Raw genomic sequence first — 14,624 nt, forward strand, 5'->3', positions numbered from 1 at the left:
CACTGTTCTGTAAACTGTTTTTTAATGAAAAGCTAGGGTGGGAATTCCCTGCCTGTCTAGTGGTTAGGACTCAGTGATTTCACTGCTATGGGCCTGAGTTCCCTGGTCTGGCAATTAAGATCCCACAAGCCACGGGGTGTGGCCAAAAAAATAAAAATGAGAGTGAAAAAATTTATAGTACTCAAGAGGAAAAAAGTATGCAAAACCTTTGTCTCATTAGGATAGTCATCATTCCTATTTCAAAGCATACCTCTTAAATATTTAACAGGATAATTTTCCTTTCATTGCTTTACAATTATCTAACTGAATCAGACCACTATTTTTGAGTTTTGTCATTTGGCCTTTCAGTGACAAAGCACCACCACTGCTTCCGAAAACATTAACTTTATAAATTTTATAAACTTGTAAAACCCAATCAAATCCTAAATAGTGGCTTAATTTACATCAAACTTAATGACTAACATTTGTCTTGTTAGCATTCCTTTTACAAATTTTTAAACATATTTAGATATACAGGTATAGCCTAAGACACAGACACACATAAGGGTGCTGAATAACTCTTAGAAGTTCCAATATGAAAAATTCTGGCTCAAGTATTTTGACTTAAAAGTGTTTACATTATACAACATTCAGTTTTATGGCAGCTATAAAATGATTCTTTTCCAACAGCAAGGTCCTAATACCCACTAAAAAGAGAAATAATTACTGAATTATTAAATTCCAGACTATCCAAAGACTTATCTAAATTTACCACTTATCAGATTAGTCATTTTAATTAACTACTGGAGTTATCAGATACAAAGGAACTGATTGGCTGAAGTTCTCCAAAACCTTTAGGAGTCCCCCCCTCCATCCACTGCTTTCATAATACTCTTTATATATAATACAAAAGATGATGAGAGTAATCACGGATTTAAGGCTCAATTTGTGATCCACCTTAAAGGTCTGGCCTTTATCCAAAGGTAATCAAAAGCCATGAAAGCGTTTATAAAGGAGTGCTTGACAAGTTAAAAAAAGACCACTAAGCTATATATAGAATGTGTGCCAAGTTGACTAGATGGTGACTAAAACAAGGACAGAACTAGTTAAATTTTATAATACTCTTGGTGTAAGACTAAGATGTTTTAAACCACTGAGAAAAGACTTACTTATACAAACAAAATTTGCTACATATATGCATATTTTTATTTTTAGAAGGAATCCCAATTAACACAACAGTGGTTCTTAGAAAATGGGATAAGAATGAGAAAAACTTTCATTGTTCACTCTTTCTGTACTGTTAACTTTTCAAACAGCATATGTATTACTGAAAATGGTGGGTTATCAGGGTGATGAGCATATTGGGCCATTTTTCCTTCTCAATACTTCTATCAATAAACACAAAACTGGAGACTTCCCTGGCAGTCCAGTGTTTAAGATTTTTTGCTGCCCATACAGGGAGTGTGGGTTTGATCCCTGGTCGGGGAAGTAAGATCCCACGTGCCATGCAGCCAAAAAAGAGAACAACAACAAAAAACCACAACCTAACACAAAACTTAAAAGTACCCAGCATTAAGTCCTTCAGACTTTAACAGGCAAATGTTAGCTCCTTTTTTCTCTCCTCACAGATTTCTAGTCAATCAGAAATAACAGAATTTAGGAGAGAGTGGGAATAATGCAGAGTATAGAGCAATAAATTAATCTGCTTTTTGAAACCATGTGTTTAATATTTTCATTAAACTGTGTCAATATAATTTCAAGCAAATGCCAACTGGAAGACCAGGCCCAGAAATTCATAACAATCTTCCAAAGGAATGCCAAGGTGCTCTTCCACTCCAGCTGCACCATTAGTGGCCATGATGGTGCCAGTCAGACAATGTTAACCAGATTACCGAGTGTTTACCTGAAAAGAGAAAAATTTGAAAACCTGTAAGGACACAATTTTAAGGATGGAAGATCTTTAAGGTGGTTATCCAAACTTCCCTATTTTTATAGGTGGGAAAATACTAGACATATGAACTGTTTTCACCCTCGTGACTAGCAAACTAACAACATTTACTGCTCCCACCCCAATTCCTCAAAAATATGCCTTTCTGCCCTTGTAGGAAATTCACAACCTGTATATACTTACCACATCATCAATCTTCAGAATGCTCCGGACAGTTTCAGTTGCTAGAGTCAGTGCACTGACTGAAACCAACAGAGGCTGGACAACCAGTTCCTCCAGTATGTTGGAAATACCACCCTGCAAACCAATACAAGTTGCTTTTAGTATTTGTAATGATACACATTACCAACTACACTGTTACCAGTAAACCTCAAAGCCTTTCAAACTTAGTTTTCCTGTAGTCTAGTCAAGAGTCAGGTACTCTCTACTAAGCATTTCCCCAAGTTATAGGCTGTTTTTCAACTAAAATCTGGAAAAACTGAATTAACGCTAGACTCTCCCAATCTGAACTCCAAAACAATTCTTTGTATCTTTTAAAATTCCTGGCAAAAATTAAGTAGATGATATAGTTATTAAAAATTTTAAGATTTTTTTTGCTATATACCTGGAACTTGTTGTTGAGTTGCTCAGTCTTGTCTGACTCTTTGAGACCCCATGGACTATAGCCTACCAGGTTCCTGTGTCCATGGGATTTTTCCAGGCAAGCATACTGAAGTGGGTTGTCATTTCCTTCATCAGGGGATCTTCCCAACCCAGGGATTGAACCCATGTCTCCTGCATAGGCAGGCAGATTTTTTTACCGCTGAGCCACCAGGGAAGCCCTCAAAACTAACACTCTAAATCAAGTATCTCAATTAAAGAAAAAAGTAATGAAATTTAAATCATCTGATTCCTAATTCTGAATTTGGCCAAGTCTAGTCTACCTGGTCCTTCACATCATTCTCGCTTTCCACTTTTAGATTCTTCCTGCCACTATTCCCTCACCTTTATCCTAGGATTACTGCTGATGTCTTAATAGGCAATCCTGTCTCCATTCTTCCCTCCTTAAAATGCTCTTTCCATCACCTTAGGTCTCTTGGTTTAAACAAATACACAAAAACTCGCAACTACTGGAATTAAAAAACAAACAAACACCCAGCCACCCAACCCATTCATCAACAACTCAAGGGACTCTTCATTCTAGCTTTTATCCAATCTTTCCAATCTTAAAGTCCATTATATGATCAACACATCACCTCTGCTCTAGACAAAAATGAATTAACTTTTTTGGTCCCTCTTACCTATAAATCACTGCTTCCCCATTTGACACTTTTTTATCCCCTACCAAAGTTGCAGCTTCCTAAAACTTTCCCTAACCAGGTAGTGCCCTCGAATTCTACCTGCTTCTACCTTAAAAAAAAAAAAAAAAAAAATCACCTTGTATTGTCCATTTTTTCCCATTACATGTTACCTGTCTTCTCAATAAAAGGAACGTTAATAAAACAATACAACAGGAGAAATCACTACTGTTCTATGTGTTTACCCTATGTAACTACACCAGGCTGGTGCTCACAATAGCAGCAATGGTTAACTATACACCAGGTGTCTTTGTTAAGAACTTTCTATTTAGTGACTTCCCTGGTGGCTCAAATGGTAAAGCATCTGCCTACAATGCAGGAGACCCAAGTTCAATTCCTGGGTTGGGAAGATCCTCTGGGGAAGGAAATGGCAACCCACTCCAGTACGCTTGCCTGGAAAATCCCATGGACAGAGAAGTGTGGTAGGCTATAGTCCATGGGGTCGCAGAGTCAGACACGACTGAGCGACTTCACTTTCACTTTAAACTTTAATCCTCACAGGCCTATGAGGGAACTATAATAATCCCTGTTTTTACAACCAAGAAAACGGAAGCACAGATTTAAAGTTGTACAATCATAAAATGGCAGGGTTAATGAACAAAATACTATTTCTCACTTAAGGCATCATCTTCATTTTCACTCATCAGCATACATTAACTAACCTGCAGGTTTTGTATCCAAATTGAAGGTTACTCTATTTTTAATTACAAAGCCTTTTTCATTCCACAGACAATTATGAAGCTTTCAGTATTTTTTATTAATCAACATTTTCTGCAGTAACCAAAGTTTAAATTACTACCTTTCGGACATTAATGCCTGTAGTTTTTTCTCCCTGAGCATGCCGGTTTCTTAGTTCTGTTACAGTAGAAATGGGATTCAGGCCAGCGTTTTCAGCTAGTGTAGATGGAATGACTTCCATAGCATCTGCAAAAGCACGAATGCAGTAGGATTCCATACCACTCAATGTTCGTGAGTATTCAGTTAACCGTAGGGCCAACTCTATTTCTGGAGCACCACCTCCTGCAATAAGAGCTCTGAAATTCACAAGTGTATTTTTAGTTTATTTTATCCGACAGAAATAATAATTTATTTAAAAGCTTTTTAAAGTTTTAATAATACTAAAAATCTTTAAAATTTAAAATCTTAATGATCAAAATACGGCAAAACGTTACTTAGTAATATTACCTCTTCTTCACTAAACAGCGAATAACACAGAGAGCATCATGGATAGAGCGCTCAGCTTCTTCAATCACCAATTTGTTAGAACCACGAACAACAATTGTAACTGTTTTTCCAGGGCTTGCACAGCCTGTAATCTTTAGTAAACAAACTCTGGAATTAGGTTATTTGAAGGATTAAAAAAAAAACCCAAATCCCAAGCAAATAGAAACTTAATTTTAATAGTTACCTTGATCAGTTTGCCAGAACCATTTAAGCTGACCTCCTCAGCTAACTCAGCAGATCCCAGCATGTCAGCAGTGAACTGGTCAACATGAGCAACTGGTTTGGTTCCAATCGTCTGGGAATAACAGTCACATTCACAAACTCAGACGTCTGACTAGTGAACATTTTCACATATACAGATATTAAGAATATTTTACCTTACAAATGAATTCAATGTCTTCTCTTTCAATATCCTTTACCACCATTATCTTCATTTTGTTCAGGAAATGCAATGCAAGATCACTAAGAGCATCTCTAAAATACAGAAACAGTGATTATGTCAATACTGGTTTGGAACAGAAATTCTGCTATTTAACTCCTTAGGGTTTTCCGTAATTTTACTATCGTTTAAATGGCCAATTATTTAGTTATTTGTGAAAGGAGATGCTTTAAATAGCTTGACCAAGTTTATGAGCTCAAAATTCTTAAATAAGATTTCTAAAGGATAATATTTAAAATGTATTCCAATAGCACTTGTAAAACACACAAAAGCAATTGTCATCATTCTTCTGATAGTTAACAATTAATACTTCATGAATTTAGAATTAAGTATCATGGTAAATTATGTTTGCTGCTACTGCTAAGTCACTTCAGTCATGTCCGACTCTGTGTGACCCCATAGACAGAGCCCAACAGGCTCCCCCGTCCCTGGGATTCTCCAAGCAAGAACACTGGAGTGGGTTGCCATTTCCTTCTCCAATGCATGAAAGTAAAAAGTGAGAGTGAAGTCGCTCAGTTGTGTCTGACTCTTAGTGACCCCATGGACTACAGCCTACCAGGCTCCTCTGTCCATGGGATTTTCCAGGCAAGAGTACTGGAGTCAGGTGCCATTGCCTTCTCCATCAAATTATGTTTAAGACCCCACAAATTTACACGTTTACACAAACTATCTGAATGACCCCTGCACCCCAACAACCCTGATACTGAAGGGTAGATATCAGTATCCTTGTTTTACAGATAAGTAAACTGAGTTTTGAAAGCAATTTACTACAAGTTACTAGCTATTACGTAACTTGAATTTAGAACCAGGTACTCCAACTCTTCAACAAGGTGTCTATATCAAGAGATCCACAATACTTTCTGGCATAACATATAGAGTACATGAGAATGTGTCTACACTGAAACATCAGTTTCTTCAAAAAGGCATCAGTTCAAACTTTGGAGAATTCTTTCAATCCGTGGACTATCCAACATTCCCCCCAAAAGAACTTGCTAAAATTTCAAGACAAACTATTGCATGGCCCTTTAAATAAAGAACTTCCCTGGTGGCTCAGACGGTAAAGCATCTGCCTTCAATTTCAAGGTTGGGAAGATCTCCTGGAGAAGGAAATGGCAACCCACCCCAGTATTCTTGCCTGGAAAAATCCCATGGACGGAGGAATCTGGTAGCCTATAGTCCATGCGATCGCAGAGTTGGAGACGACTGAGCAACTTCACTTTAAATAAATACCTCTAAAATTTTAGCTATATTACGTACCTTTTTACTTGATAGTAAGGATCTTGGTCAAGAAGGACATATATCCCACACTTAAATTATCATTAACAAGAAGGGAACTCACTTTAGATCATTTACCAGAATACAACAATGGCCTAAAATGCAAATCTGTTCCAGATTTCTAGTGGTTTAATACACCCCTAATGCTTCTTAAAACCTGCTAGAAGGGATCCAAAATCAATTATTGTTAAGAGATGAACAAAATAAAATGCCCTATACCTTAGAATAGACTTCTGTATGAGAAGAACATTACATCCTGTTTTTTTAATTTGCTTCACTAAATTTAGAATATAAGCTCTCTCTTCTCTTAGCACTCGATCCATTTGAACATAGTCAGAAACCACTATTTGATTGTCCATCTGTTCAGAAAAAGAACATATTAATAATTTGGATTTTAAGAGTTCTTAAGCAAAAAACGAGAATTTTAATGAAAATATTATGCACAATATAAATCCAACGAAAATCACATCAAACTAGATATTACATAGACACACACAGAAAAAGTCTAGAAAAATGAATATACATGAAATATAACTCAGGTTTTATATTTTTATCTATACACCTTACTGGTATTTTTTACAATGTTTTGGAAATCATTAAATGTAAAAATGATCATCCTATTTCATGGATATGTCAATTCTCCTCATAAAAACTTACATGTTACTGAAATAACTTCAATTGCATCTCTTTTACTCTATAGTTAAAAAACATTGATATGCTGAAAGCAATTACTAAAGACAAGTACTATAATATTTAAGACCTATAAAAGAACACTGACTTTTATATGGGTTAAAATTTGGGAAACAAACGACTCAACCTATATGCTAATACAATATGAAATGAGAGCAAACCTGAAATCAGGTGACAAAGATCAGCCACTCCTTCAGGGAATAGTACTTATCACTAAGAGATTTAATGTGTTAAATTAAAAAATCACCTTTTTGGAATAAAAACAATAAGCTGGTTTAAAGTTCTACTATGCAAACATAAAGACAAAGATCTGGAAATCCCTCTTACACATAGCCTAGTTTTACTGTTTCATACATATCCTTATGACTGTCTTCATTTGAGAAGTCAATGCTCAGTTTCAATAAACAGCCAACTGAAATTAAATTTACCACATGTGGCATCCAATATTTTATACATTTGTCTTGATTTTACTAATTATTTTTAAATCCTTGCTTTCTATCACTAGTATTAATATCAGCATTTTCTATTTTTATAATAATCAGCAAAAATCTTTGTTATTAGAAAGTCAAACACCTAAGGAATCATTTGGTTTTACTTACATCTGTTTTGGGAGCAGATAAGCAGAACTGAATAAGCCCAATCTTAGCCTTTTCAACTCTGGTTATGCCAGAATTTGCTACCTTTTGAGTAAGAACCAGACCTTCCACCAACTCACAATCATCAATTGTCCCACTAAGAAAAAAGAAAATGAAGAGACAGTTCAGAGGGGAGGGAGATCTCCAAGTTTAACAGACTGAAAACAGATAAAAAATCATCAGTCTGATAAAATGTGCTTCAACCTCACTCATATTTATTAATGGCCCATTCCTGAACCTCTCTGATCACACTACTGCTCTGCCATCACTAGGGAATAAAAACGAATTCTTCAAACTTCCACATTAATATCAGCTGTCATGAAAACAAAACAACTAAACTTATGTGACTTTCATCTACATTTTTCATTTAACTATTTTTCAAACAGCTTATGTTTACTTTGAAAATTATTTTTTATTAAAGTTATAATTAGAGATGCTTACCCAAGCTTCTTAACTATTTTAATATCTCTAAGATCTACACTAGTAGCTGTGGCTGGGTCAATCACTTTCATCACTGCATCTACACTCATTGGAGAAAGGAGACTTGAATACTGAGACACAACCTAGTATTAAAAAGAAAAAAAGTTAGTGTCATAAAATGTTGTAACAGAGAAAGTCCCAGTTCTTTAATGATAAAGATATTAAGAGAAGTAATCTCAATTACTTTTTTGAGTGGGGTGGAGAACAAGGGTCAGACACAACTGAGGTGATTTAGCACACACATGGAGTACATGTAAGAAAACATTACATATAAACTATCTTTTCCACTCAAGTTTGACTGTCACCATATAAAAATATATGTTTGCATTCCTCTTTTATTAATAGTCAGGACTGACTAGATTACCTAGTAATTCAACAGGAAATCCAAAAGAACAATTTTATGCTGAGGTTTCATACTTAAACTGAATTTATGATCAGATGTTATATATGTGCACCCCTATTACTGAGGGGCTGATAAAAATAGGTAATGGTTAGAACACAGTGAGCATGAATTCTATGTCATGCAGTAGCTTTAACACTTTACATTCATATACTCAATCTTCCAATGAAAAACCTAAAACATACAGCTTAATTAAGTGGAGCTGGCACTGAACCCAAGCAGTCTAAGCTCTATGACCAATGCTTATAACCATTACGATATTCTGTCTAAATTAGTTCTGGGGACATTTACCAACACTATTACTTAATGTCACTAATACGATCTAGATTTCCACTTAACATTTAAATAATACTGATGAAAAGGAAAAAGAATGGAGTGGGCATGTGACACACAACATAACAGAGAATAGGTGACATGAGCTTCTAAGACACTGAAAATAACATTAATGCTTTATATTTGATTAAAAAAAAAAATAGCAACATGGTTAAGAGATGGACCATTGATGGGCAGCCCTTTCTGGGGTTCAAGTCTCATCTCTACCTCTCATTAGTGGGTCTTGGATAAGTTATTTAACTTCACTTTCTTTTCCCATCTGTAAAATCAACTTACCTAAAAGCCTTGATGTGAGTTAATTTTACTTGAACTAATTCAGTTATGCAAATTAGTTAGTTACCCACTCTTGAGAGTTAATATTTATGAACTATACAGCATGAAAAACCACAGCATCAAAAACCACAGAATAAGAGCTGCAGTTCCTGATGAACTTAACTGTACTTTTACAATGATCGCATTGTGCTTGTCTCACCTTTGAGTTCAATGAAGTGGCCGCACTATTTAACAAAGTTTCTCTGTCACTCAGTTCCACAGGTCGAGACATGTCAGTCAAGATTTCAATGCCCTTTTCCAAAGCCTTCTGGAATGACTCAGAAATGATGGTGGGATGAATCCCTGTCATTTGTGAAAGGGTAGTTAATTTAATAACAACAGATAAACTTCATACTTGACATGACTTAAAATTTCTTTGTTCATTACAACATCAATGCAGTCAAATTTTAAATTATTCTTAATAATGGTTCAAATAACTTTAACTGCTAATATGTCTAATAATTTATTTCTATTTAATTTGAAATAGATAAATTACATATTATGTGATACTTAAAACTAAAACCATTTTTTTACTTTACAAAGATTCTATAAATCTGCATCATAGTAAGTGACTGAGGAATCACAACTACATTTAGGCAGTATGTACCAAGACAAGAATCCTTACTTTCTCTCCGAAATCACAGTTCTCATCTATAGCCTGTTTAGTACCACCACCAACCAGTCATTTCTTAAAAGCAAAATTTTATGAAGTTCCATTCAAAACAAAGTAGGAAAGCCAGGGGTGGGGTGGGGTGGGGGGAGATCCAGAAGCAAAAAAAAAAGTTTTTAATTCACATGATAAACATAGCAAAATTAGCTGTTTCAAATTAAATTGTTAATCTCATATTACTTAATAACTTTTGCCTTTCTTCAGTAATAAAGCATGTCTTATGTCCTACCCACCTTTCTGAAGAAGCTTGGTACAGGAATCCAAAAGAGAGCCAGCAATAATGACCACTGATGTGGTGCCATCTCCTGCTTCTATATCCTGAGCCTTGGACAGCTCCACCAGCTGGGTGAACAGAACATGTCAAGTCGCTCAGTAAGAACTGGTTCATGAGAACCCAGTAACATCTTACCATCAGTGAGATTCACATCATGTTCACTTATAGATTTTGATTATCAGCACTATAAGAGTCAATATACTTTTCTTCTGATTTTTTGTCCACCTTGGTTTAATTTAAAAATGATGACCTATATATTTGTGGCATGCAAAATTCTACTTACACACTTTATAAGAAGCTATATTATGATTTATAGTTCAGACTACGGGTTGTTTTTTCTTGCCACTACTTAAAAGAACTAGGGGCATTCTGTATATTGAGAAGCTATAAAGTGCAGGATTCAGATGAGAGGAGATTGTTAGTTTGAAATCCTTGGCCAAGTTTATCTAAACTGACCCTGCATGAAGCACAACCTGACTCATTTTCAGTCACCTTTACCTAATCAAAAGGGATTTTTTAACAGGAATTTCTAAGGAATTTGTTTTTGCTGATAGTTTGACTCCTCACTTGACACTAGAATCACCATTATGATTTGTAGTTGAATTAAAAATTATTTTTAAAAATAAATATCATGGGAAGTTTAAACACAAGATTTATTTTGCAAACAATTAAAATTCTACTTTCAGCTAACACCCACTGAATAATTGGTACAAATTTTTTTTCAACAGTACAATTTTTTTCTCTCTTCTTTATATGTGAGGCACGTTGCTGTGGAAAAGGAGAATTATGTTTTATTATGATTTTCAACAAAGACCATAATGCTAGGGATACAACATATCCTAAAAATATGCCTGATTAGCATAAAAAAGAAAAACTTTCACCATGTTTAAACTTACCATGTGATCAAATAAAACAAATTTAACTGTTTACCGAATATCAAATAACATACTTAAAGAAAACCAAAAAACTCTCACCTAAAAATTACACTTACCATTCTGGCTGCTGGATGTAACACCTGCATTTGTTTCAGAATGGTGGCACCATCATTTGTAATGGTCACATCACCTTTTCCATCTTGAATCTGCATAGTTTTTTAAAGGTTGTTATTTCAAAAATTTTTTTTCTTTATCCAGTATTAATGTGAAACCCTAAAAGCTCTACTAATTTTAATACTTCTTGTACAGAAGTTAATTTATGTTTGCATAATGCTTAATTTCAAATTGTTTTCCCTTACCCTGGTGTCATGATTAAGAACATGCAGTAATAGTCCCAGTTTACAAGTGAAATACCTGGGTTTTTTCCTACTTAAAAGTGAAGGAACTAAGACACTAAAAAAGGGATACAAAAGATATTATAAAGAATCACCATAAAATATGAATTATAACTAGGTCCCGTTCATCCCAAAGTAATCTACCCCTTTCTGAACTCTCAAAGACTTTCTAACACTTTACTTTTTAAACAGCACATCTTAACCCTCTAGAGAGCTTGCAGTAGGCACAGTAGTACTCAATAAGTAATGGATGATTGAGCCTTTTACCATTTTATCCATTCCTTTTGGTCCGAGGCTTGTTCTAATGGCATCAGCAACAGCTGTAAATGTGGGGGGGGAAAAAGAAACCAAGACTCTTTAACGAGCAAAGCATTTCTTCTACCCGCAAATCATCATTTTGTCCTTATTAAAACATGGTGCATAACAATTCACTGTTTGCTAAAGAAAATTCTATACCTAAAAATCTACTGAACACAGAAATATTTTACTCCTTTAACTGTATGACACTTCACTTTTTGTTGCTAACGTCACTATACGTAGCATTTGTACCCTGCACATATGGTAGAATAAATTTTGAAGTCACCTAATCCTCCTATAAATATCAATATAACTTAAGTCATGTGCTCTCAATGAGGACTGCATTACCTTCCCCATTTTCTGAAACAAAACAAGCAGCAATAACAGGACAAGCTAGATCTCCTAGTATATTCTACAGCCCTATTTGCTTTTGTATATTCCACAACTAGAATAATGCTTTCAGTAGGTTGTGTTAACAATACATAATCTTAAAAAGATTGTAAGAAAATATTTGGTATAGTTTAAAAAATATTCTACTTAATTATTTCATAATTGGGGGCTGCATTTCCTAATTATTCAGCCATAATTAATTACTCTTTCAGGTGATTTTAGTGGACCCACATGGCAACGATGCTACAAGGAGACCAATTCACTTTAAGAACACCCTTACAGTCATCTACAGGAAGCCTCTAGAAAGGCACACTATTCAAAAAATAAAATTTTTGCTGACCACCTCCTCAAAAGTGAAGTCTAACATACTATGTAGTACACAGTATTATCTGTTAAATGACTTGTGCTGAATAGTACTAGAACTACCACAACTACTTGTGTGTGTGTGTTGTTTTGACATTGTCAACCAAAGAGAAAACTGGCTCCATGAATTACACTAAAGATGCATCTGGCAACAGCTTTTTCCCACCAGTCTGTAGGGTTCTGTTTGACTTGGACAGTCTAGTATGTTCCAGGAGCTCTCTTCACTTCAGATGTAAGGGTCAGGTTTACAAGTAAGTGGCCTTTTCTTCCTATATGCATTCCTCTCTTGTCCAATTTCAATTCTCTGTGCAGAGATGTTTCCAAATTTGCCGAAGTAAACATCCCATCCTGTTACCTTGTTTGTTGAAAATCTACCATATTCTATAGCTTTTCCAGCCCCCCAACATGGCACCAGAATTTACCTAACACCTTGTTTCTAATGAAATAAATCTAAGCTTCAGTTATGGTCTCTAGATAACTATCAAACAACTTTGATTTCCTGGTAAAGACTCTCTTGAACTTTCAAACGACTCCTAAATTTACCATGTAGTCATTCTGACATCCTCAACTCATTTAAGCCTGAACCAGAACCTATTCTCTCGTCTTCCACCATCCTTCCTTCAGTGTACCTGGTTTTTTCCCAGCAGTAGCAGCACCAGCAGCACCATACCCTCAGTCCCCTGGACAGATAACCTCAAATATCTTTAAGGCTGTACTCTATGTATACATATATATATACACCTGGCTCCTCATATACTTTCTTATTTAAGCCTTACAGCAACCCTCCAAGGTAGCTATTATTTCATTATATTGAAAAACAATCTGTAGCTGAGGGAGTCGTGTTAAACCCTTTCCAGAACAACAACAAAGGACACCAGGCCTTTAAGATCGGGCCCCACTCTACCTTTCCGATCTCCCCTCTCATTTCTTCCGGCACCTGATGCTCTAACCCAAATGAACTACTCCCTGTACTCAAACACATAACGGGCAAGAACTCTAAGCCCCTGTTCTCACTTTTGCTTCTAGACTCTTCACATTCAACCCGACGTCTCTTAATCTTCACAAATTTTTTTTAAGCGAACTTTTCCATCCTCAATTTTATAGGGAAGAAAACCTTGGTTAAAGGTCACAAAGGCACGAAGTAACGTAACTGAACGAAACCCAGGACTTCTTGAATTCCACCAAAAGCCAAACTCTTCTCCATTTGCTGGCTGTACGTGCAGAGAGGATATCAAAGCTCAACGCAGCCTCGTAATTACTCTCAAACAAGGTGGGTCGGTCGGTTTCCCACCCCCCGAGTACAATGGACCCCGCCCCAATTTAAGGCGCGGAGAGTTTACCCGAATTCAATAGCTGCCCCCAGAAAAGTATTTCCCTATTTTAATAAAAACAAAAAGACTGTAGAGTATCATACAAACATTATAAGAGTAGACCGCTGCATAAGGGCCCCGGCTGCTTTCTTAAGTATGATGAAAGCAGCACGCTCCGGGACGGAAAATTATGGGCGTCTAAGACGCAGAATGGGGCCAGTCCAAAGGCTTCCATACTCGGGGTCGGGAATAACGGCAGGAAGGAGGAACCCTGCACTAGCTTATTCTATGAGAGGCCCAAAGCGGATCAATGAACGAACAGCCCACCCAAGGCTGGGGGTGAGAGTGCAAGTCAGGCCCGGCGGGCCGCGGCTCAAGCCGGGGAGCAATACCTTTGGCTGCGGAGATGTTGCTGAAGCGGATTTGGGCCGGCTTATCGCGGTCCTGATAGGCGCTCTTCCCGCGGCCGCCGGCAGCCCCGGCAGCCCCGGCGGGCGGCCCGGTCCGGGGTGCTACGTTCTCGGGCATGGCAACCTTGGATGGGTCTGTGTGAGCTTGGGAAGGACGGATGGACGCGGATTGAGGCTGACCAGGGAGCAACCGTAAGCGCCCACCGCCTTCACGAACCTTCCAGAAAGTGGCGCCGGCGCCGGGAGGAGGAGGAGCCGGAGAAGGGGTCCTTCCTGGAGGCGCGGCGCGGCCGTGACGTCACAGACTGCCCGCCGCGCGCCGGGTGAGGGGGCCAGCGCCGACGAGCTGGGGGCTGGCCGGGGCTCTTGGGCCGGGGTCATTTGGGCCGGGGGCGCGCTGAGTGAGCTCGAGGGAGGCAGAAAGGCCCACCTGCCATTGTAAAGGCTGGTGTCGGGACACCACATCTCCCCACTAACCCCTCCTCGGGCCTGAGGACCCCTCTGTTAACTGTAGTTGGAAGAGTCACTCCCTGGTGGGTGGGGTTTTTGCCGGCGGTAGACTTGTGTTTTTGGAAAAGGAAATGGCGA

General features: G+C 37.4%; 1 protein-coding gene across 1 annotated transcript; it reads right to left on the reverse strand.

Annotated features, from left to right (window-relative positions):
- Nucleotides 1-1,682: 1,682 nt before the first annotated feature.
- CCT4 (chaperonin containing TCP1 subunit 4) lies at nt 1,683-14,311 on the reverse strand. Its single transcript, NM_001038194.1, is given in 14 exon segments — nt 1,683-1,882; nt 2,111-2,224; nt 4,064-4,298; nt 4,450-4,580; nt 4,673-4,783; nt 4,866-4,962; nt 6,422-6,561; nt 7,492-7,624; nt 7,969-8,090; nt 9,213-9,355; nt 9,956-10,064; nt 10,988-11,077; nt 11,534-11,586; nt 14,019-14,311. Coding segments are annotated over 14 exon segments (1,629 nt in total). The 5' UTR covers nt 14,155-14,311; the 3' UTR covers nt 1,683-1,867.
- Between the last annotated feature and the right edge of the window lie 313 nt (nt 14,312-14,624).

This window comes from Bos taurus, chromosome 11 (genome assembly GCF_002263795.3).
Source record: "Bos taurus isolate L1 Dominette 01449 registration number 42190680 breed Hereford chromosome 11, ARS-UCD2.0, whole genome shotgun sequence".
Classification (NCBI taxonomy): Eukaryota; Metazoa; Chordata; class Mammalia; order Artiodactyla; family Bovidae; genus Bos; species Bos taurus.